The sequence below is a fragment of the Pleurodeles waltl genome, chromosome 3_1 (genome assembly GCF_031143425.1).
Source record: "Pleurodeles waltl isolate 20211129_DDA chromosome 3_1, aPleWal1.hap1.20221129, whole genome shotgun sequence".
Taxonomy (NCBI): domain Eukaryota; kingdom Metazoa; phylum Chordata; class Amphibia; order Caudata; family Salamandridae; genus Pleurodeles; species Pleurodeles waltl.
The window spans coordinates 932,920,828-932,945,854 of NC_090440.1; the positions used below are offsets into that span (position 1 = coordinate 932,920,828).

Consider the following 25,027-nt stretch of genomic DNA (forward strand, 5'->3'; position numbering starts at 1 on the left):
ATGGCACTCCCCTCAGGGTGCCATGCCAGCCTCTCACTGCCTATGCAGTATAGGTAAGACACCCCTCTAGCAGGCCTTACAGCCCTAAGGCAGGGTGCACTATACCATAGGTGAGGGTACCAGTGCATGAGCATGGTACCCCTACAGTGTCTAAATAAAACCTTAGACATTGTAAGTGCAGGGTAGCCATAAGAGTATATGGTCTGGGAGTCTGTCAAACACGAACTCCACAGCACCATAATGGCTACACTGAAAACTGGGAAGTTTGGTATCAAACTTCTCAGCACAATAAATGCACACTGATGCCAGTGTACATTTTATTGTAAAATACACCACAGAGGGCACCTTAGAGGTGCCCCCTGAAACTTAACCGACTATCTGTGTAGGCTGACTAGTTTTAGCAGCCTGCCACAAACCGAGACATGTTGCTGGCCCCATGGGGAGAGTGCCTTTGTCACTCTGAGGCCAGTAACAAAGCCTGCACTGGGTGGAGATGCTAACACCTCTCCCAGGCAGGAATTGTCACACCTGGCGGTGAGCCTCAAAGGCTCACCTCCTTTGTGCCAACCCAGCAGGACACTCCAGCTAGTGGAGTTGCCCGCCCCCTCCGGCCAGGCCCCACTTTTGGCGGCAAGGCCGGAGAAAATAATGAGAATAACAAGGAGGAGTCACTGGCCAGTCAGGACAGCCCCTAAGGTGTCCTGAGCTGAGGTGACTCTAACTTTTAGAAATCCTCCATCTTGCAGATGGAGGATTCCCCCAATAGGGTTAGGATTGTGACCCCCTCCCCTTGGGAGGGGGCACAAAGAGGGTGTACCCACCCTCAGGGCTAGTAGCCATTGGCTACTAACCCCCCAGACCTAAACACGCCCTTAAATTTAGTATTTAAGGGCTACCCTGAACCCTAGAAAATGAGATTCCTGCAACTATAAGAAGAAGGACTGCCTAGCTGAAAACCCCTGCAGCGGAAGACCAGAAGACGACAACTGCCTTGGCTCCAGAAACTCACCGGCCTGTCTCCTGCCTTCCAAAGATCCTGCTCCAGCGACGCCTTCCAAAGGGACCAGCGACCTCGACATCCTCTGAGGACTGCCCCTGCTTCGAAAAGACAAGAAACTCCCGAGGACAGCGGACCTGCTCCAAGAAAAGCTGCAACTTTGTTTCCAGCAGCTTTAAAGATCCCTGCAAGCTCCCCGCAAGAAGCGTGAGACTTGCCACACTGCACCCGGCGACCCCGACTCGGCTGGTGGCGATCCAACACCTCAGGAGGGACCCCAGGACTACTCTGATACTGTGAGTACCAAAACCTGTCCCCCCTGAGCCCCCACAGCGCCGCCTGCAGAGGGAATCCCGAGGCTTCCCCTGACCGCGACTCTTTGAATCCTAAGTCCCGACACCTGGGAGAGACCCTGCACCCGCAGCCCCCAGGACCTGAAGGACCGGACTTTCACTGGAGGAGTGACCCCCAGGAGTCCCTCTCCCTTGACCAAGTGGAGGTTTCCCCGAGGAACCCCCCCCTTGCCTGCCTGCAGCGCTGAAGAGATCCCCAGATCTCTCATTGACTTCCATTACAAACCCGACGCTTGTTTCTACACTGCACCCGGCCGCCCCCGCGCTGCTGAGGGTGAAATTTCTGTGTGGGCTTGTGTCCCCCCCGGTGCCCTACAAAACCCCCCTGGTCTGCCCTCCGAAGACGCGGGTACTTACCTGCAAGCAGACCGGAACCGGGGCACCCCCCTTCTCTCCATTATAGCCTATGCGTTTTGGGCACCACTTTGAACTCTGCACCTGACCGGCCCTGAGCTGCTGGTGTGGTGACTTTGGGGTTGCTCTGAACCCCCAACGGTGGGCTACCTTGGACCAAGAACTAAGCCCTGTAAGTGTCTTACTTACCTGGTTAACCTAACAAATACTTACCTCCCCTAGGAACTGTGAAAATTGCACTAAGTGTCCACTTTTAAAACAGCTATTTGTGAATAACTTGAAAAGTATACATGCAATTTTGATGATTTGAAGTTCCTAAAGTACTTACCTGCAATACCTTTCGAATGAGATATTACATGTAGAATTTGAACCTGTGGTTCTTAAAATAAACTAAGAAAAGATATTTTTCTATATAAAAACCTATTGGCTGGATTTGTCTCTGAGTGTGTGTACCTCATTTATTGTCTATGTGTATGTACAACAAATGCTTAACACTACTCCTTGGATAAGCCTACTGCTCGACCACACTACCACAAAATAGAGCATTAGTATTATCTATTTTTACCACTATTTTACCTCTAAGGGGAACCCTTGGACTCTGTGCATGCTATTCCTTACTTTGAAATAGCACATACAGAGCCAACTTCCTACAGGTTGCATTAAAGTTTTGTTTGGCCACTTTACACAACTCCCCTCCATACCACCCACTGCATCATCAAGAGCTGGGTCAGAGCAACATTGGACACGCACTTTGCTGTGACCCAATAGGGTGATGGTGCTATACTTCAGACGCATGGAAAACCTTCCATTTTGGTTCAGGCCTTTTAAATCATAAATCACATCATCATTAGAAAATTGTTGCCAAATCAGCTAACATGTCAAGATAATATCAACAATTCTTATTTCTCACCTGTGCATTTTGAGAAACTAAACACCCTCACTAAACTCTTTTCTTTACATTGTAAATCATATTTGATAAAGCGTTGTAACATAATGACATCTTTCATATATGAAAGTTAACACTGAAAACATTAGACAAGTGCTGCATTTTCACATTTACCGTCTGCTTCAAATGTATTACCTTTACTTCCAGCTGGTTGAAGATAAATTCAATCAACACATCATCTTCAAATCCCAACATTTCAGTAATTCGCTTAGTTATCCATGGCTTGATAACTTCCAGATTAACCTTGACCATGTCTACCTGTATATGAAAAAGAAAAAGTAATGTTCTTTAAATAGCTTTCAACTGAACTGAAAGGGAGGCTGTGCATACTATCAGGTACTTACAATAGAAACATCTGCAACAAGTTCGATCTAAATTACTGAAGATAGCTGATGAGCTTGGGTATATGAAATGTACAAATTAAGAACAAATGAATGCCCAATTTAATACTAACATAAGAAAAACAATCTGTTGTGCTTTTGGAAAACTAAATAAAGGAAGCAATAATATTACAAAACAATTTACAATACACATACTTGAATATTTTCTTGTGGTAATGCTCAGAATTATACTTTTGCAAATGATTTTGTAAACTACTGGAGGATTCTCATTAGGAATAGTGGGAAATGTTATGTGCGAAATGTCCCTTTTAAGTGCAATTTAGTGATGATACTGCTTCGAATCTGATGGACAACTATTTTACTTAGCAATAAGACTTCTGGTTTTAGATCTTTAGCGGAAAATGGTTTTAATGTCCTAGCTAGCCTTCACTAAGCCTAGTTAGCATGGCATTGCGAAGTGCTGTAGTGCCCAACTAACACGTGATTGTCCATTTCACATTATGCCCAAAGTCTCCATTATATAGAGTTATCACATGCTAGTGAATTTACATTATCATTATGTTTAGCACATGCTGTTGAGTTCCCGCTGTGCACAGCATCATAAGCAATATTGTAATGTTGTATCAGCAAAACCTAACCGCTGTCTCATATCCAGTAATGGGAGGCAAGCCTCTATACCAAAGGACACAGAGCCACATACTCAAGCGGTTCAAAAAGCACAACTTAATGTTTAATGAATAAACCGCAGCCAGCCCAGCCTCTGGCACATAGACATGGTTACAATGTATACTCTGTCAAAGAGTGCAAACCTTACTCACAGACTTACTTTATTTTGAACAGGCAGGTCAAGTCATGACCTGCAGCAACCATGTTGCACTATATCCATGCCCTGAACAGCCCACTACTCAAGAAACCTACCACCGACCATAGGGAGCTGAAAAACTACAGAGAAAGCCGTCAACCTGCAACTCACTGAGTTCCTCGAGACACGCCGTATCAAAGACCCTTCCCGATCCGGATTCAGAAGAAACCACAGCACCGAAACCACACTCTTAGCAGCCACAGACGACATATGCATCATACTGGAATGCAGAAGCACTGTCGCACTCATCCTCCTCGACCTCTCCGCTACATTTTACACTACATTTGATACCGACTCCCACTCCACCCTCTGTGACAGACTGTAAGACGCCGGCATCCAAAACAAAGCTCTGAACTGATCAGGTCCTTCCTCACCAGAAGAACACATAGGGTCAGAATACCACTGTTCACATCAGAACCTAAAGACATTTTCTGCAGAGTGCCCAAGGATCCTCACTCAGCCAGACGCTTTTCAACATCTACATGGCCCCGCTCGCTAAGATCACCAAACACAAGCTAAACATAGTCTCCTATGCTGAGGACACCCAACTGATCCTCTTCCTGTCCGAGGACTCTGCGCAAGCCAATAGGAATTTCCACAATGGGATGAAAGCAGTTGCCGCCTGGACGGAGGCCAGCTGCCTCAAGCTCAACTCGAACAAGACGGAGATCCTCGTGATCGGCTCCACCCCCTCTGCCTGGAACAACTCCTGGTGGTCCACCGCTCTACGCCCGTGCAACCTGGGCATCATCCTGGACTCCTCTCTATCAATGGCCCACCAAGTTAACGCAGTCTCCTCATCAAGCTTTCACACCCTCAGTCTGCTGCAGAAGATTATTAAATGGATTCCCCCAAACATGAGGAAGACAGTCACCCACGCACTCATCAGCAAACTGGACTATGGCAACGCAATCTATGCGGGCATTACCAAGAAACTTCAATCAAGATTACAAAGAGTCCAGAATGCAGCAGTCACTCTCATCCTGGACATCCCAGACACAGCTGAATCACCTTCTACCTCAGAGCCCTACACTGGCCAACAAGTGCATCACATCCAAACTTCTGATCCACACCTTCAACGCACTGCACAACATAGGACCAGCATACCTCAACATCCGTCTCACCTTCTACATACCCAACTGACGTCTCTGTTCCTCTGAGCTTGCCCTTGCAGCCGTCCCCAAGATCTGGAAAAGAACAGCAGGAGAAGGATCCTTCTCCTCCTTAGAGGCCTGGAAATGGAACACACTGCCCCTCAAGCTCAGGCAGACCACATCTCTGAAGCAGTTCAGGAAGGACCTCAAGACCTGACTCTTTGACTAAACAGCAAGCACGCCTATATTCAGCGCCTTGAGACCCTATGGGTGACTAGCCATGCTTTACAAATCCATGATTGATTGATTGAATGGAACCTCATCTTTGCACCCTGGATGCAGCTAACGCAGCTCTGAAGTTCACACAGGCACTTCAGGACGGAGTCTATAGCACATACCCAACCCCAGAGATGAGACCATGGGCTCATAGTGCAAGGAAGAGCTGTGCATGTGCCTTACAGGCAGAAATAAGCCGCTTCTGCAGCTGCTCAAACACCAGAGAGCCATCCAGTGAAAACATGACTCACAGCAGCCAAATATTAAAATTCATTGTGTCCATCAACACTTCATGCAAACTTAAATATTGAACAAAAAAAACACAACCGCAAAAAAAAAAAAAAGGGAGCCGCACTGCACTGCCAGAACAAACACTGCTAATACGTACAATCGCTTTCACCCTCTTCAAAGACCCTCCAGAACATAATAGTGATACTTTAAAATATTTTGTGTGGCTGACTCATTACCAATGTATGCAAATTACAGCACCTTTGAGAACTTGACTAAAGAAATCTAATTCATCATTAATAGGCTGCTCTGCATGCACACGCTTTCAATTAGAAACATACACTTCGGCCAGCAACAAACCATATATGGCGGAGCACTTCACCATACATTTGACAGCTGCATATGATTCAAAAGTAATGATATAAACTTGCCTACAAACCCACACTAAAAAACACTGGCTCCTTTCAAAGCACACATCCAGCTCAATGGCTCAAACAGGGAACATGCACAAAGAGATACAAATATACATAGCAGACAACTGTGCTGTGGAGGGGGGTGGATCTACCTGCCTGGTATTTAATTCCTGTTGACATAACATACTAGCAGCTGGTAAAAAGGTTTACTATATCAGTGCACTATTATTCAAAACATTTTTCATTAAGAATCTCCTTAAGCGCTCAATTGCGATGACTAACTGTTCAGGCTCATGAACCCCAAAGGTAAGTACCACAGTGCCCTCCTAGCGACCAGGAGGAAAGGAGTAAATTACTGGATTTGCCCCAAAACACCCATGTAGGAAGTTGGCTCTGTATGCACTATTTCAAAGTAAGGAATAGTATGCACAGAGTCCAAGGGTTCCCCTTAGAGGTAAGATAGTGGCAAAAAGAGATAATACCAATGCTCTATTTTGTGGTAGTGTGGTCGAGCAGTAGGCTTATCAAAGGAGTAGTGTTAAGCATTTGTTGTACATACACAGACAATAAATGAGGTACACACACTCAGAGACAAATCCAGCCAATAGGTTTTGTTATAGAAAAATATATTTTCTTAGTTTATTTTAAGAACCACAGGTTCAAATTTTACATGTAATAGCTCTTTTGAAAGGTATTGCAGGTAAGTACTCTAGGAACTTTGAATCATTACTTTAGCATGTATACTTTTCACATAAAACACAATAAGCTGTTTTAAAAGTGGACACTTTTCACAGTTCCTGGGGGAGGTAAGTTATTGTTAGTTTCAACAGGTAAGTAAGGCACTTACAGGTTTCAGTTTTTGGTCCAAGGTAGCCCACCGTTGGGGGTTCAGAGCAACCCCAAAGTTATCACACCAGCAGCTCAGGGCCGGTCAGGTGCAAAGGTCAAAGAGGTGCCCAAAACACATAGGCTATAATGGAGAGAAGGGGGTGCCCCGGTTCCAGTCTGCCAGCAGGTAAGTACCCGCGTCTTCGGAGGGCAGACCAGGGGGGTTTTGTAGGGCACCGGGGGGGACACAAAGTAGCACAGAAAGTACACCCTCAGCAGCGCGGGGGCGGCCGGGTGCAGTGTGCAAACATGCGTCGGGTTTCCTTCAGTTTTCAATGTGAGACCAAGGGGTCTCTTCAGCGATGCAGGCAGGCAAGGGGGGGGCTCCTCGGGGTAGCCACCACCTGGGCAAGGGAGAGGGCCTCCTGGGGGTCACTCCTGCACAGAAGTTCCGTTTCTTTAGGGGCTGGGGGCTGCGGGTGCAGGGTCTTTTCCAGCCGTCAGGAAATGGAGTTCAGACAGTCGCGGTCAGGGGGAGCCTGGGGATTCCCTCTGCAGGCGTCGCTGTGGGGGCTCAGGGGGGACAACTTTGGTTACTCACAGTCGTAGAGTCGCCGGAGGGTCCTCCCTGAGTTGGTTGTTCTCCACCAGTCGAGTCGGGGTCGCCAGGTGCAGTGTTGCAAGTCTCACGCTTCTTGCGGGGGATTGCAGGGGTCTTTAAATCTGCTCCTTGTAACAAAGTTGCAGTTCTTTTGGAGCAGTGCCGCTGACCTCGGGAGTTTCTTGTCTTTTTCGAAGCAGGGCAGTCCTCAGAGGATTCAGAGGTCGCTGGTCCCTTGGAAAGCGTCGCTGGAGCAGGTTCTTTGGAAGGCAGGAGACAGGCCGGTAAGTCTGGGGCCAAGGCAGTTGGTGTCTTCTGGTCTTCCTCTGCAGGGGTTTGTCAGCTCGGCAGTCCTTCTTCTTGTAGTTGCAGGAATCTAAATTCTTAGGTTCAGGGGAGCCCTTAAATACTAAATTTAAGGGCGTGTTTAGGTCTGGGGGGTTAGTAGCCAATGGCTACTAGCCCTGAGGGTGGGTACACCCTCTTTGTGCCTCCTCCCAAGGGGAGGGGGTCACATTCCTATCCCTATTGGGGGAATCCTCCTTCTACAAGATGGAGGATTTCTAAAAGTCAGAGTCACCTCAGCTCAAGACACCTTAGGGGCTGTCCTGACTGGCCAGTGACTCCTCCTTGTTTTTCTCATTATCTCTCCTGGACTTGCCGCCAAAAGTGGGGGCTGGGTCCAGGAGGCGGGCATCTCCACTAGCTGGAGTGCCCTGGGGCATTGTAACACGAAGCTTGAGCCTTTGAAGCTCACTGCTAGGCGTTACAGTTCCTGCAGGGGGGAGGTGTGAAGCACCTCCACCCAGAGCAGGCTTTGTTTCTGTCCTCAGAGAGCACAAAGGCTCTCACCGCATGAGGTCAGACACTCGTCTCTCAGCAGCAGGCTGGCACTGACCAGTCAGTCCTGCTCTAAGATGCCCTCTGTGTGCATTTTTTAATAAATCCAACACTGGCATTAGTGTGGGTTTATTATTCTGAGAAGTTTGATACTAAACTTCCCAGTATTCAGTGTAGCCATTATGGAGCTGTGGAGTTCGTTTTTGACAGACTCCCAGCCCATATACTCTTATGGCTACCCTGCACTTACAATGTCTAAGGTTTTGCTTAGACACTGTAGGGGCATAGTGCTCATGCACATATGCCCTCACCTGTGGTATAGTGCATCCTGCCTTAGGGCTGTAAGGCCAACTAGAGGGGTGACTTAGCTATGCCACAGGCAGTGGGAGGTTGGCATGGCACCCTGAGGGGAGTGCCATGTCGACTTAGTCATTTTCTCCCCACCAGCACACACAAGCTGGCAAACAGTGTGTCTGTGCTGAGTGAGGGGTCCCTAGGGTGGCATAAGACATGCTGCAGCCCTTAGAGACCTTCCCTGGCATCAGGGCCCTTGGTACCAGGGGTACCAGTTACAAGGGACTTACCTAGGTGCCAGGGTTGTGGCAATTGTGGAAACAATGGTACATTTTAGGTGAAAGAACACTCAGTCAAGTCAACATCAGTATCAGGCAAAAAGTGGGGGGTAACTGCAACAGGGAGCCATTTCTTTACAACCCAACAGGTAGAAAATTAAGAAAATGCAACACCCAGACAAGGCTGCAAGAAACCAGCGGTAGATTCCTGAAGACGACCATCTGTGGAAGAAGGGGACCAAGTCCAGAAGTCACAGAAGAGTCCAGGAGAAGTAGGAGCTACTACCCACCCAGCTGTGGATGCAGGAGTTGGTCGACTGTAGGACGAAGACGGTCAGGAATGCAGCCCTGGAGCAGGTGAAGAGTTCCTTGAGGTTGCAGTCGACATCCCACTCCGGATGGATGATTGCAGTCTGACAGTGGTGTGGAAGAGCCACCAACAAGCCTTGGTAAAGACAGAAGTCGTGGTGAAGCAAAAGTGGAGCTGCCGGGACCAGCAAGGTCCAGGAGGACACAACCTAGGGGGCGGGGGAGTCCTAGGGGGACCCTCAGCAAGGCAGAGTTCAAAGAAGAGGCAGCTCTCACAGGAGACCCACTGGACGAGGTACCAGGAGCCACAGAGAAGCCCACGCAGCACTATTGGAGAAGGGTCCCATGTCGCAGGAAGGATTGCTGGGGGGTGGGGCTACATGAAGCCTAAAGATCCCTTAGAGGAGATGCAAACAAGCCTTAGCAGCTGCAGGAGACGTGGTGCTAGGGGGTACTGCTCTGAGTGGGAAGGCAAGGGCTACCTCCACCAAAGTTAGACAGCTGGCAGAGAGGACCAAGAGGACTACTCCGAACCACCACCTTTGATGCACGATCCATGCAGCTCAGGATGAGAAGAGATTCACACAGCTGGTTATCCTTGCAGTTGGTGCCTGCGGATTCAGGGGAGTGACTCCTTCACTCCAAGGGAGATGCCTTCTTCCTTCTCGTGCAGACTGAAGACTTGCCGTCCTCCGAGGATGCACAGCCGGGCAAGTGTTGCAGAAGCTAGAAGGAGCCTTGGAAACAAAGTTGCAAGTAGAGTCTTCGTCATGGATGCAGATTGTCGGTTCCTGGAGGGTCCAATCGCGGGTTCCAGTGGCTAGAAGTCAAAGCAGAGGTTGCAGAGGAGTCCTGCTGGAATCTTGCAAGTCAAATCTGAGGACCCACCCAAGAGAGAGACTCTAAATAGTCCTGAAAGGGGTACTGGTCACCTAGCTAGGTCCCCCTGATCAGGAGGGGGCTCGGACGTCCACTCCAGATAGGTGGTCACTCAGATGTTCCCAGAGGTCCCTGCCAACCTTGGATTCAAGATGGCAGAACCCAGGGACTCTCTGGAGGAGCTCTGGGCACCACCCCTGAGGTGGTGGTAAACAAGGGAGTGGTCACTCCCCTTTCCATTGTCCAGTTTCCTGCCAGAGCAGGGACTGGAGGTTCCTGAACCGGTCTAAACTGGTTTATGCAGGGAGGCACCAAATGTGCCCTTCAAAGCATGCTGTTCAAGCAGCAAGAGGGCAGAAACCTGTTTGAGTGGTGGCAGCAGCCTGGGCTGCTACCCCCCCCCCCCCCACCCCCACCCCAAGAAGGCTGGTAGAAGCAATGTTGGGAGTCCTCTAAGGAGCCCCCAGAATGCATGGAATCATACTTCCAATACTGAGAACAGTATTGGGGTATGATTCCGACATGTTGATACCAACCATGCCCAGATTCAGAGTTACAATTATGTAGCTGGACCTAGATAGAGAACTTTGTCCAGTACACGCATAAAATGGCATCTCCACACTCACTAAGTCCATGATCATGGAACTAGAATTCGTGGGGGCACCTCTGCTAGTGCAGGGATGCCCTCACACACAGGTACCAGCACCCTGCGCTCTGGGCTAGGAGTGCCTGCCATAGTGGTGACTTACAGTGACCTGGTGTAGTGACCGGTAGTGAAAAAGGGTGCATGCACCTTTTCACACAGGCTGCAATGGCAGTCCTGCAGAACATTTTGTATGGGCTCCCCATGGGTTGCATAATATATTCTGCAGCCCATGGGGTCCCCCGGCACCCCTATGCCCTGGGTACCATATACTAGGGACTTACATGGGGGCACCAGTATGCCAAATGTGAGGTGAAAATGGTACAAGTAACCAAGCTGGAGGAGAGAGAGCATAATCACTGGGGTACTGGTAAGCAGGATCCCAGTGAACACAGTCAAACACACTGACGAACAGGAAAAAAGCGGGGGTAACATGCTAAAAAAAAAGAGGCTACTTTCCAACAATAAGGAATCTGCAAAAGCTTAAACTGCCCATTTCAACATACTCCTAGATTAGCAAATTTATTTCAAGCAACATCTAGCTAGCATGTTGGGAGTAGAGGGTAGTACTTCAAGAAAGCATTTTAAGGAGGGGTCTCTACAGCATTACAAGAGACTATAGTCAGCTTCAATATCAGAAAAGGCTCCAATGATCCAGGTCATGTCTGCCAAATGGCTGGCACAGTCCTCCTCAGCAAGCATAGTAAATGTATTAAAACCATCAACAACTAATCAGAGCAATGTCAACAGCCAAATAAAGTGACTTATAATGGTCTCAGTTGGACAGAGATGTTCCAAGGCTGTTTATATGGATGTCGACTTTTAATTCTTCACATGACCTAATGAAAACCATACCACTTTTTCTAATGGTTAGTTACCTCATTTTAGTTTTGGAAGGTCTCACTCCGTTTTCTATGTGACGTAGATGCTTTTCCTCTAAATTCATGTTTGACCATTTCTAAATGCCCCCTATAAAGGCAAGTCTATTAGTTATCCTTTTGCTGAAGCTTTTTCTGCACAAGCTAGATGTATGCCACAACCATGACACCAGATGTCAGCTGTATAAATAGGCAAGCGAAGAAACTGAACAGCTTTATATATGTTGGTATATCCATTACTGGCATGTTACCTCCATTTGCGGAGGGAGGTTCTTTATTTTTTTTTTCTAACGTTCAACAAACCAATCCAGTTTGATACACTTCTTCAGGGCTGGCTAAAGAGCAATTTGTTTTATTTTTCTGAACCTGTACTCCTCAGACTGCCCATCAAGAGGAAGAGCAACAATTTTCCCCTCACGCTTAAGCTAGGTCTTAAACAGCTCACAAATAAAATGGTTATGTAGCCAACAGAAGTAGTATCTGAAATCCTCCTTCTTAAAGACCGAATCAATAATCCCCAACATTAACTACAGCTTAAAATTTGCCACTGCAACATCTTCGAAACAAGTACTGCTCGTGCAACCTGCCTCATTACTAAGGATGGAATGACAGTTATCAAAGTCAGATTGAGGTCAGTCATTGGTATTAAGCATACACTAAGGCAAGAGTGATTACACACACTTCTAAAACCCATCAGCACTCCACTCATGAATGTATAAACATATGCACATAACGTTTATTGTGCTTAGGATGTAATATGAACACTGCTAACAATGGGATTCTTCAATCATCCACAAAAGACCCATGTGGGATTATCAAGAATTTACAGTGAACTTGCAGCCTACCCATTTCTTACCACTGGCGGGCTTCAGTGTCACCCATTTGATTGCTTTCTAGGCGACGGCTTGCCTTCTCCATCTTCTGTTTGTCGCTCTCTAAGGGGCATAATCTCTTCCTTTTGATTTGATGACTTGTATTCCTTACACTGCTCAGTATTAGGAAACTACTTTGCTCTTCTTGGCTATGCACTCCATGAATGTGCATGTGTTTTGTAGCTCATTTCTCTCTTTCATCAAATTGTGCTCTATGTTGCTCTCTCTTGTGCAATTCATTTTTCATGCCTCCATCCACCAAGCTTTATTTTTATTCTATCCCCCATCCTCACCGACCCCAGCCGGAAGGACCACCAGCTACCATAACCTGCCTGGCCTCTCTGCATAGAAAAAACTGCTTTCATGCTTAACATTATTTTTTACTGATCCAAGTGCCATACACCATTTTATATCGGTAAATAAAAAAAAAGGCTGCTGTGTCACAGACAGTGAGATAACAAGATAAAGAGCTAAATTTAGAGAAAGTGACAGAGAAAGCTACAAAGAAAAGAGAAACATTTAGGGCTTACAGTCATTTAAGAAGAGTTCTATAAAGGATACACTAATTCTGTCATAACTGAGAAAATAATGTATATACGCATATGGTATTTCAAGAGAGCAAACTTTGCTAAAATGCAGCAGAGCTCTGTACACAGTCAAACACAAGCATGAAGTTAACAAGCAATAGGAGAGGAACCTGGTTGTAGACAGTTACTGCCTTGTGATGCAGTGTTCTTAAAAGAGGTGGGTTTTCAATTCTTTCCTAAATTGGAGCAGGGATGGGACGGTCCTGATAGATATGGAGATGTTGATCCATATTCTGGGTGCAAAGATGGAGAAGTCCTACTATTTTTTTTCTTCATTTTTACACTTCTCAATCTGCAGTCAGATGGTGCCATTGTTAAGGCTATTTCGAGAACCACCACAGATGGTGAGCTTGTCTGCAAAATAAGTGGCGGATCTGGTCGTTATGGCTTTGTAAATGATGCGATTCGTTTTAAAGATGGCCAGAAAGTGGATCTAGTGGAGTTCCATCAGGATGGAGGTGATGTAGTCCTATTTCTTCAGGCTGTGGAAGAGAAATGTTGCAGAATGCCCCTAAGAAGTGCCCGTGAAGAATCTGGGAGGCAACGGAGTAGGGCATTACCACCATTTAGATGTAAACATGAGGGTTGAAAAAACAGTTTCGCAGTGGCTTTCTGGAAGAAACAGTTTAACTTTCTTTAGGAAAGAAGGATTTAGGCCATTTTTTCTGCCAATGTTTCGCTTGAGGATAAATCTGGTGTTCAGGGTGAATCCAAGTGGCTTGCCCTTGCGAATGTTGGGGTTCAAACACATCAAGGTTTAGGTCAAGGAGACTGATTTGTACTGCATCTTGTTTATTATTCTTGGCAAATAACAGAAATTATGTCTCGGTTGGGGCTGAGGTTCAGCTAAGTCTTAAAGATGTGTAAACAGTGTTTTAGGAGTGGGATGTCTGAAGCAGTGAAGTCTCTGAGGCAGAGATATGTCTCACTGGCATATCTGTGAATCTTGGTGCTGTTGTCTGTGAGAAGAGCAACAAGAGGCTCCAGTACGAGGTGAAGATGACGGGAGGCAGTATGGAACCCTATGGGACTCAAAAGGGGTGATTTGTGATTTGGAGGTGCCTATGTGAGCAAACCTGGTGCTGGCTAGAAAGGAAGTAGAAGAACCAGTGAAGAACATTGCCGGGGAGGGGGATAGGTTTCGGCCAAGATGGTGACTGGGCGAGTGCACAGCCTTAAGCTCTGGGAGCCTGGCCCATTGGATTTCATCCTTCACACCTTCTTTGAAACCTTAGAAACAGCATTCCTGTTACTACTGTGTCTGCAGAAGTACAGAGAAGGTGGCACCGGCGACCCACAGACGCAATGCTTGACCTGTTTGCTGTAAAGCCTGGAGCATTCCTGGAAAAGGCGCTCAGCTGTGGGAGGGGTCTGTGTTTCAGTCTGGCTCCCCAGCGCTCTTTCCAACAGCGCAGTGCTGAGCCAAGTGCCTTATTCACATCATTCGTGGGGTGTGGCACGGTTGGCAAGACCCCCCTCTGGGAACTGGATGAGAAACAGTGAGCAGCTACACCATGTATGGGTGGTATAATGGACCGTGGAAATGACTGGTGCTGGGTGTGGCACAGCTAAAGAGTTCTCGGCGGTCAGAAAACTGTAACTGCCCGACCCAGTCCTTCCTATGCAGCCTGGGGATTGATATGGGCCTCGTGCACAAAGATCACAAGAAACTGAAAAAAACAGGTGGAGGACTCCGAATCTATGCTGCCTACGCTCTGATTGGCGTTCGCTCAAGCAGACTCTTGAATTAATACCATTGAAGAGGAGGTATGCTACCTTAAAAAGCGAGCCTAGGATCATGAGGGTTCCTGTTGTACCAACATGAGGATCGTGGGGCTGATGAAGCAGACCAAGAACCCCAACATGAAGCTCTACCTCAAAGAGTGGCTCTTGCAAGCTGTGCTTGTGGGTAAGCTATTGTTGGAAATGGCCCTTTTTGCAGGGTTATCCCCAAATTCTTTGCCTTCTTCCTCCTATTTTTTTAGGTCTGTCTTTGCTGGTTTATTGTGTCTGCGCACTTTACCACTGGTAATCAGTGCTAAAGTGCAAGTGCTCCCTATAGAAATTGTACTGCTGATTGGGTTATCCTGATTGGCATATTTGATTTACTAGTAAAGTGTACTAGAGGTGCCCAGGGTCTGTGAACCAAATGCTACTAGTGGGCCTGCAGCACTGGTTATGCCACCCACATTAGTAGCCCTGAAACATGGCTCAGACCTGCCACTCTAGTGTGTGTGTGCAGTTTTATACTGCCAATTCGACTTGGCAAGTGTACCCACTTGCCAGGCCTCAACCCTCCCCTGTAAGCCACCCCTAAATTAGGCCCTAGGTAGCCCCATGGGCAGGGTGCAGTTTATGTTTAAGGTAGGACATATACTAGGGTGTTTTATATGTCCTAACAGTAAAATACTGCCAAATTTGTTTTTTACTGTTGCAAGGCCTATATCTCTCTCATAGGTTAACATGGGGGGTGCCTTTAAAGATCATTAAAGTGCAGATTGCCTTTGAGAGCAGATATAAATCTGGAGTTTAGGGTCTCTGAACTCTTAATTTAAAAATACATATTTTAGTGAAGTTGGTTTTTAAATTGTCTGTTTGAAAATGCCACTCTTAGAAAGCAGGCATTTTCTTGCTTATACCATTCTGTGACTCTGCCTGTTTGTGGATTGTCTGTCTGGGTCAGTTTGACAGTTGGGCTGTTTGCACTTCTCCTCTAGACTGACACAAGGGGGGCTGGGGTGTAGCCTGTGTATCTTGATTAGCCATCTGTGCGGGAGAGGAGGAGTGGTCACTCACACCTGAAAGGACTCTGCCTGCCCTCACACAATGCGGTCTCCGACCCCCTGGTGAGTGTCTGGGGCCCGGCCTGGACAAGGAAGGATCTTGCAAACACTTGAGACTTTGCTTTGAAGTTTCCTCAACTTCAAAGGCAGAACTGGGTCTGAGAAGAAGACCCAAAACCCCAGACTTTTAGAATCTTTCTGGAATCAAGAGGAACCTCTGCCCAGGAGAAGAGCTGAAGGAGGTATACTGTCCATTTGCTGTGTTGCTTTGCTGGACTGGCCTGCAGTTGTTGCTTCTGCCTGAAAAGCATGTAAAGGGCGAACTTTGCTGTGTCCTGCTTGAGATAATTCTCCAAGGGCTTGGAGTAGAGCTTGCCTCCTGTTGGAAGTCTCAGGGACACCAAAGACTTCAGTTTCCTCAACCTGCAGCACTGGAAACTGTGTGTTTTGTGCTGTTCAAGAGGAGAATCCACCGCGCCGCCAATGACGCCACTGGCCTGCACCGTGACCTGTCAACGCCACATGGAGTCGCATTGCCCCGCAACCCTGGTCTCACCAACGCCGTCATCGGACGACTTCACCGAGCCGCTGCTCGCACCGCGACCTGTGGACCTGCACTCCAGCATCGTCTGCTCACACCGCAGCCTCGGCATAACCGACGATGCCGCTCCTGCCGACACCAGCGCCGCTGAGGACACCGCTCGTGAGGTACATGAAGCACCACCCCACACCGCAGCCCAGGTCCACCGACGCCAGCACCATCGACTCCTGTGTCGTCACCAGGGATCCTGCCTGCATCGTGGCCACCGCTCGTGAGGGTCACGAAGCACCGTCCCGTCCCGTACCGCTGGCTTGGGCCTAGAGACAGCGTTTCAGCAACGACGACGACATTCCCTGCAACGTGACCTGTGGACACCGCACCTCCCCACTTCACACCGCAGTCCTGGTCTCAATGACGCCGTCACCGAGCCGCTGCCTGCACTGTGACCTGTGGGCAATGCACACCGCAGCCCCGACGCCATCCACGCCGGCGCACCTGACTTCATCATCCTGGAGTTTGATATGCAACGCATGTGACCTCAAGGGCCCGACAACTATTGCACCGACTCCGTAACCGATACCGCCGCTCTCCAGAGCTCACCGCGAGGATCACGACGCTCTGCAAATCCAAGGTACTGTTTGCAGGTTTTCCCGACACACAACGCCGCGGCTGGCCTGAACTGTTGGTTTTGTTTATCACAACGCCGTGATAGCCCCAGGTGGAGCTATTGACTTCAAGGAACTGTAGTTTTGAGTAAATCTTGTAGAATCCATATTTTCCTTACTGTATGGTGGATTTTTATCGTATTTGTCTTGTTTTATATAGATGAATATTGGCTATTTTTCTAAAACTGGTGTGGTGTCCTTTTGTAGTGTTTTCACTTATTACTGTGTGTTATGTGCAAATTCTTTACACATTGCTTCTGAGATAAGCCTGACTGCTCGTGCCAAGCTACCAAGGGGGTGAGTAGAGGTTATCTGAGAGCGTATCTCCTTTATCCTGACCAGAGTGAGGGTCTCTATTCGGATAGTGTGCAAACCAACTGCCAACTAGAGACCCCATTTCTAACAGCTATCAACCTTCTTCTCTGTGGAACAGGCACTTAGGGTGAGAGAGAGAGAGAGATACACCCTTCTAGACCAGTAGTGTCCGCCTTCTCAATTATAGGGATAGAGACCATGTACTACAGGTAGCCCGGCAAAGTGACCCTGAATTATTCAAAACTCCCATGTGAATATCTTTTTTTACTACAGCGCTGACGTGCAAAGGCACATCGCTTTGTTTCTGGAAGGGATGCAGCAACTTTGAGGTCTGGACATAAAATCCACCTTGCAAGTCCCTGCCACTTTAAGGATCAGGCACAATGGCCACACCATTTTCTATGCCACTCCAAGTAAAACTTGGGCCTGGATCGAGGGCGGTGGTGTTCTTGCACCATCTACAGGAGGTGTGGAGGAACCCGGGGCTGGCAGGTAAAGGGGCATCTGCGACCCCGAAACAGGGGTAGAAACAGGCCCCACAAAGGAGCAGGCTGCCAGGGAAAAAGCCCAGAGGTGGTCATGGCGGGTCAACACAGCGCATTTCCCTCCCAATCGTCGGTTAAGACAGAAAAACAGGATCATGTTATAACGGACAATGACGTGGCCCTGGAAGATGTTTTGTTTGGGGGGGGGGGGGGGGGGGGAATGTCCTCTTTCTTTGAGCTGTATGTGCCCACTTTGCAGTGTGATGTCGCCTCCCATCAAACGGGGGCTTGATTTCTGGGGACACTAAGTACTGTGTTTTCTTACTGGACCCACTGTGGAGACCTCAAGCAGGCATTGAACTGGTCATGCGGGGCATTGTTCCCTGAAGGAAATACTACTGCTATGACGATGCCCTCCATTGTTTTACTGGTACTGTTACAGCCTGTTATGTGAACTTGTTTTTCTGCATTTTAATGCTGCTGGCCAAGTGACAGTTGATACACTGGGCTCGGAAAGGATGTTGGGAAGTTGAGTTTGTTTTCCTTTGTTTTTTGCTTCTTAGTGTTCTCCTTTATGGTGTGTGCAGGTGTGGGGATGGGGCGGTTTTGAGAGGTGGAGTGTGGAGGGATGTGGGTGTTGGTGACTGGGAGGGCAGTCGTTTATTGTTAGCCATGACAGTCAATGATCATTCTGCTGGGGTACAGTACAAGCTTATGACTTTGAATGGCAGGGGCATGGCCAGTCATATCAAGTGGTATCACATCTATCAGTACCTGCGGAGGCAAGGGGTGCATATAGCCCTCCTTCAAGAGACCCATCCCCAGCCCTAGAGGGGGGTGCGTGGATGCTGGTATGGTACAGTGGTAGGAAATGCGTACACCAGGGGGGCATGATATGGGTTGTCCTGGGTCTGCCACTCTCAGTGTTGCATACTAGGACTGACAAACAGGGGAGGCATGTTGTGGTGGAGGAATTACTGAGTGGATTCCCCATCTCTCTAGTATCATTATATGCCCCTAACTCCAATCAAGCACTCTTCTTTAACTCAGTAACCAATGCTTTACTCACTGACACACTAGCTCCGTACTATTGGTGCAGCGAATACAACTGTCTCCCTGAGGTACCACTGGACCGTTCCCACTTATTGGTCCCTGGAGCACAGCCCATCTCTCTAACAAAATATCTCGGCTGAGAACAAGGGTACTGCCTCAGATGGCAAGATTGAATGGTACACGTTTAAAGTGGTCCTCAGGGATTTGGCCATCAAAACAGTTTATGGCTCCAAATTGGTATAGAGGCAGAAACTGCGCTGTTTGGAGCGAGAGATCTGAGCACAAACTATTACTGCCTACGGACAGTTTCAACACTCTACCGCTAGGGCAGGCACAATATTTCCTTACAAGTCTTGGGTGTCGTGGACTACAGGAAGTACATGGCCAGGAAATATGCGGAAGGCGATAGAGTTGGCAGACTCCATGGCCTGGCTTGCCCACTTTGACTTCCTCCCAACACCTATATTGGCAATTCAGGACATGACAGGCCCTGTAGTCAACTCCCAGGAAGTGGTCAACTTCACTTTCCGCTCTTATTATAGCATGCTATATGCGGCACTGGTTGTATATGACACCCATGAGATTCAAGAGTTTCTTGATGCACTGCAGCTTCCATGAATGCCTGCATCAAAGTGGCTTGAAATGGACAGCACACTCTTAGGGGATGAAACCTCCTTAGTGATTAAACAACTAGTGCGTGGGAGGAATTCAGGAGCAGATGGCTGGCTTGTGGAATTCCACACAGCAACTTATCCGCGGCTCCTCAAGGTCTACGAATCAGCATAAGCGATGGCAGTACTTTCCAAAATCCTGAGGGAGGCAGTGCTGGTGGTCCTCGTCAAGCCAGGACCCAGTGCTGTTGGGGTCTTATCGTCCTTTGACCTTATTGAACACGGACTATAAGATCCTTGGAAAGGTGTTGGCCAACAGAGTGATGCCTGTGGCCCAACATCTAATTGACCACGACTAAAATGGCTTTATCCCTCGGAGAAACACCTTTCTAAATCTATCTTCAGGTTAATGGACTGGATGGGGACATCCTGAACTACTCCTCGGGTTGTCTCACTTGAAACAGACAAGGCATTTGAGACTCTCAGGTTTAGCACAGGACACATAATGAACCTGAGGCCTCATCATTTTTACAAACTATACTTACACGTAGGGGCGGGGGGTAGACGGGCCATCACATCACTAGCCTATACAGCTCTTTATGTATGGATAGCGGCACACCACTACAGGAGCTCAGGACTTATTGGGAGACAGTGCTGAGCAAACCACTTACAGATGGGCAATGGATGCAGTGCATAAGAATGGTTAAAACTGTATCCACCAACGCTCATCTTAAATATACCCAGTTTACTTAAAGTGCACCACACTTATCTCCCCATACACCTCTCAACAGGATAGTAAGGATGTATTCTGGGTCCCAGACATGACTGCTCCAGATGCACAGGTATCAAGGGTAACTTTATACACATGGTATGAAATTGTCCACTTATCAGCTTTTATTGGGATGAGGTGCTGTAGGAAGTTGGCTCTGTATGTGCTATTTCAAAGTAAGGAATAGCATGCACAGAGTCCAAGGGTTCCCCTTAGAGGTAAGATAGTGGCAAAAAGAGATAATACTAATGCTCTATTTTGTGGTAGTGTGGTCGAGCAGTAGGCTTATCAAAGGAGTAGTGTTAAGCATGTGTTGTACATACACACATGTAATAAATGAGGAACACACACTCAGAGACAATTCCAAGCCAATAGGTTTTTGTATAGAAAAATATATTTTCTTAGTTTATTTTAAGAACCACAGGTTCAATTTCTACTTGTAATATCTAATTTGAAAGGTATTGCAGGTAAGTACTCTAGGAACTTTGAATAATTACAATAGCATATATACTTTTTTACATAAAACACATTTAGCTGTTTTAAAAGTGGACAGTGCAATTTTCATAGTTCCTGGGGGAGGTAAAGTAATGTTAGTTCTTGCAGGTAAGTAAACCACCTACGGGGTTCAAATTGGGGTCCAAGGTAGCCCACCGTTGGGGGTTCAGAGCAACCCCAAAGTCACCACACCAGCAGCTCAGGGCTGGTCAGGTGCAGAGGTCAAAGAGGTGCCCAAAACACATAGGCTTCAATGGGGAGAAGGGGGTGCCCCGGTTCCAGTTTGCCAGCAGATAAGTACCCGCGTCTTCGGAGGGCAGACCAGGGGGGTTTTGTAGGGCACCAGGGGGGACACAAGTCAGCACAAAAAGTACACCCTCAGCAGCGCGGGGGCGGCCGGGTGCAGTGTGCAAACACGCGTCGGGTTTCCAATGGTTTTCAATGAGAGACCAAGGGGTCTCTTCAGCGGCGCAGGCAGGCAAGCGGGGGGGGGGGGGGCTCCTCGGGGTAGCCACCACCTGGGCAAGGGAGAGGGCCTCCTGGGGGTCACTCCTGCACTGGAGTTCCGATCCTTCAGGTCCTGGGGGGTGCAGGGTCTTTTCCAGGCGTCAGGATTTCAGAGTCAGGCAGTCGCGGTCAGGGGGAGCCTGGGGATTCCCTCTGCAGGCGTCGCTGTGGGGGCTCAGGGGGGACAACTTTGGTTACTCACAGTCTTGGAGTCGCCGGAGGGTCCTCCCTGTAGCGTTGTTTCTCCACCAGTCGAGTCGGGGTCGCCGGGTGCAGTGTTGCAAGTCTCACGCTTCTTGCGGGGATTGCAGGGGTCTTTAAATCTGCTCCTCTGAAACAAAGTTGCAGTCTTTTTGGAACAGGGCCGCTGTCCTCAGGAGTTTCTTGTTCCTCTTGAAGCAGGGCAGTCCACTGAGGATTCAGAGGTCGCTGGTCCTGGGGAAAGCGTCGCTGGAGCAGGTTTCTTTAGAAGGCAGGAGACAGGCCGGTAGGACTGGGGCCAAAGCAGTTGGTGTCTTCTTTCTTCTTCTGCAGGAGTCTTTCAGCTAAGCAGTCCTCTTCTTGTAGTTGCAGGCATCGGATTTCCTAGGTTCTGGGGAGCCCCTAAATACTGAATTTAGGGGTGTGTTTAGGTCTGGGAGGGCAGTAGCCAATGGCTACTGTCCTTGAGGGTGGCTACACCCTCTTTGTGCCTCCTCCCTGAGGGGAGGGGGGCACATCCCTAATCCTATTGGGGGAATCCTCCATCTGCAAGATGGAGGATTTCTAAAAGTTAGAGTCACTTCAGCTCAGGACACCTTGGGGGCTGTCCTGACTGGCCAGTGACTCCTCCTTGTTATTCTCATTATTTCCTCCGGTCTTGCCGCCAAAAGTGGGGCTGTGGCCAGAGGGGGGGGGCAACTCCACTAAGCTGGAGTGCCCTGCGGTGCTGGAACAAAGGGGGTGAGCCTTTGAGGCTCACCGCCAGGTGTTACAGCTCCTGCCTGGTGGAGGTGTTAGCATCTCCACCCAGTGCAGGCTTTGTTACTGGCCTCAGAGTGACAAAGGCACTCTCCCCATGGGGCCAGCAACATGTCTCGAGTGTGGCAGGCTGCTAGAACCAGTCAGCCTACACAGGTAGTTGGTTAAAGTTTCAGGGGGCAACTCTAAGGTGCCCTCTGGGGTGTATTTTACAATAAAATGTACACTGGCATCAGTGTGCATTTATTGTGCTGAGAAGTTTGATACCAAACTTCCCAGTTTTCAGTGTAGCCATTATGGTGCTGTGGAGTTTGTGTTTGACAGACTCCCAGACCATATACTCTTATGGGTACCCTGCACTTACAATGTCCAAGGTTTGGCTTAGACACTGTAGGGGCACAGTGCTCATGCACTGGTGCCCTCACCTATGGTATAGTGCACCCTGCCTTAGGGCTGTAAGGCCTGCTAGAGGGGTGACTTATCTATACTGCATAGGCAGTGTGAGGTTGGCATGGCACCCTGAGGGGAGTGCCATGTCGACTTACTCGTTTTGTCCTCACCAGCACACACAAGCTGGCAAGCAGTGTGTCTGTGCTGGGTGAGGGGTCCCCAGGGTGGCATAAGATATGCTGCAGCCCTTAGAAACCTTCCCTGGCATCAGGGCCCTTGGTACCAGGGGTACCAGTTACAAGGGACTTACCTGGATGCCAGGGTGTGCCAATTGTGGATACAAAAGTACAGGTTAGGGAAAGAACACTGGTGCTGGGGCCTGGTTAGCAGGCCTCAGCACACTTTCAATTCAAAACATAGCATCAGCAAAGGCAAAAAGTCAGGGGGTAACCATGCCAAGAAGGCATTTCCTTACAGGTGCTAATGCATCTTTCATAGGCACTGGGTTCCCTCCTGGCAAAGGACGTGCGACACTGCCTTTTGGGGCTTAAAACTCGTAACTGCTGAATGTAAACCTGCCAATAAACTCATGGACCTGGGTTTAACTCTATCCAAGAGACTAACTGCAATGAGCTGGAAGTCCTCCCTTCCACCATACAGTTATGGCTCTCTGACTTACACATGGTATACTGGCTGAGCGGGACGTGATGAGTAGATTAGGAGCAGGGCACAGCGGACCAACTACACCTCCCCCCCCCCTTCTCCCCGACTAGGAACATTACCTATCTGTGTTGGAAGCTAAGACTGGTGAGGGGCAACCCTGAACCCCATAGATTGGCGTTATTTCTTTCAACTGGCCATGGATGACTACTGACCCAACAAGGAGCTGCCCAACTGGAGCTGGTCCATACCAATCCCCAAAGGAACCCCGAACTGTGCCGTCAATGGACCGCTCTTTGATGGTTTTGCCTTGTCCTTCCCTCCCCCTCCTCTACCTTTTTGTTTCCCGGCCTATTGCTCTGCTCCTGCCAGAGCTCCTCTCCCGTCCCCACCCCTTGACTCCCTCCTACACTTGTGGGGTTCCCCCCCCCACCCTAAGGGTCCTCCTCTCTCTCAGGATGTTGGGGGGTGCACTCCCCTTCCCATAACCCTCCCAACCCCCCCTCTGCTCTGACCTGGAAGTGCACACCTGTTTGAGTTGGATGCTCTTATATATGTACTGTAGTTTTTTTTTTATAACACTAAGACAATCAAAGCAGCACTTACAAGCTTGTGGACATTGTGCATAAAGCAGACAGCTCATTTCTCTGTACTAGTCAGCGGGCCACGCATGACCCTGTGATTTAGACTGTAAAAACCTGCAATGTGTTTTGATCTTTGAAGATGCTGTAAATGTTGTAATATTCAAATTCCAACAAAAACCTATCTGAAAAACAAAATAGAGAACATTGCCTGTGAGTTCCATTTGAGACTCCAGGGAGCGTATGACGGTGGAAAGAATTGTAATGCTCAAAGTAGCTGACAGGTCAAGTAATAGAAAGGGGCAGGGATCATCTTCATCTGTGGTTAGGAAGGCATATTGTAGGTTGTGTAAGATAGTAAGCTCATGCTGGAGTTTGATCTGAGGGCAGGCTGGTAGTTATGCAGGAGATGGTCAATATTCATGCTATCTTGAGTTGACCATAGACTGCTTTTTCAAATGCTTTTGCCCATTAATGGTAGGCAAGTGGTGGGCAGGTAGCTGGTGAGTGCATTAGGGTCTAGTGTAGGTTAAGTTAGGAGTGGGAGGATCTGGTCTGTCTTGAGAGCTTTTGAGAAGATGCCGAGAGTGAATGAAAAATTGACAATGGTAAGAAGAGGTGAGAGATCGCTTTCAGAGACAGCTTTAATGAGGGACAATGGTAAGCATCATCTTCATAAGAAGTAGCTTTGAGAGTGTTGTGTACATTAGCAAGATCTCACAAAGAGCAGACTTAGAAGGATGATCATGGCCGTTTCTCAGGAAAGTGTGGGTGTAATAGGAGGTGGCTTGGTGTCGTTGATGTGCTGTCAACAGTCTGTATTTTTTACCCTGAAAAAGAGATTGATGGCATTGCACTTTTCTGTGGAGTGAGGAATAGGTGGTTTCAGCAGGGGGTTGATGTTTTGCTTGACTGTCTTGAACACTGTTCTGTTCCTGCTGGTGGCTTCAGTGATGGTGTTGCTATAGTATTTTATTTTAGCTGCTGTGGTAAGTTGTCTGTGTGTTGTGTGGAGGGACTTCAGTATTGATACGTTCTCAGGAGATAAGAGTATACTTCCATTTCTTTCCTATTCGCAGACAGATCGTTTATTGTCATAAAAATCTTTCGCGTAACACCTTGCTGAAAGGTTTGGCCTACACTTGCATGTTGTAATTGGGGCGTGGATGTTCACATAGCTTTCCAGTCATTTTTTTATGTGGTTTAGAAAGGTGTTGGTATTGGATGAAGAATTGAGAGGTGTGAGGATTTGGGTGTACTATATGATATGGCTGCCAGGCCTTATCATGCAGTACACTGATAAATATCGTCTTAGCTCCAGCCAGGTACATTTACTTAA

At 48.2% G+C, this 25,027-nt stretch overlaps 1 protein-coding gene across 5 annotated transcripts in view; it reads right to left on the reverse strand.

Annotated features, from left to right (window-relative positions):
- Nucleotides 1-25,027, reverse strand: part of SRRM1 (serine and arginine repetitive matrix 1) — a 657,402-nt gene that overhangs the window by 571,937 nt on the left and 60,438 nt on the right. For all 5 annotated transcript variants that reach the window (XM_069223933.1, XM_069223931.1, XM_069223935.1 and 2 more), the window contains exon 3: nt 2,786-2,908. In XM_069223933.1, the coding sequence (XP_069080034.1) occupies nt 2,786-2,908 (123 nt within the window). The remainder of the gene's footprint in view (nt 1-2,785; nt 2,909-25,027) is intronic.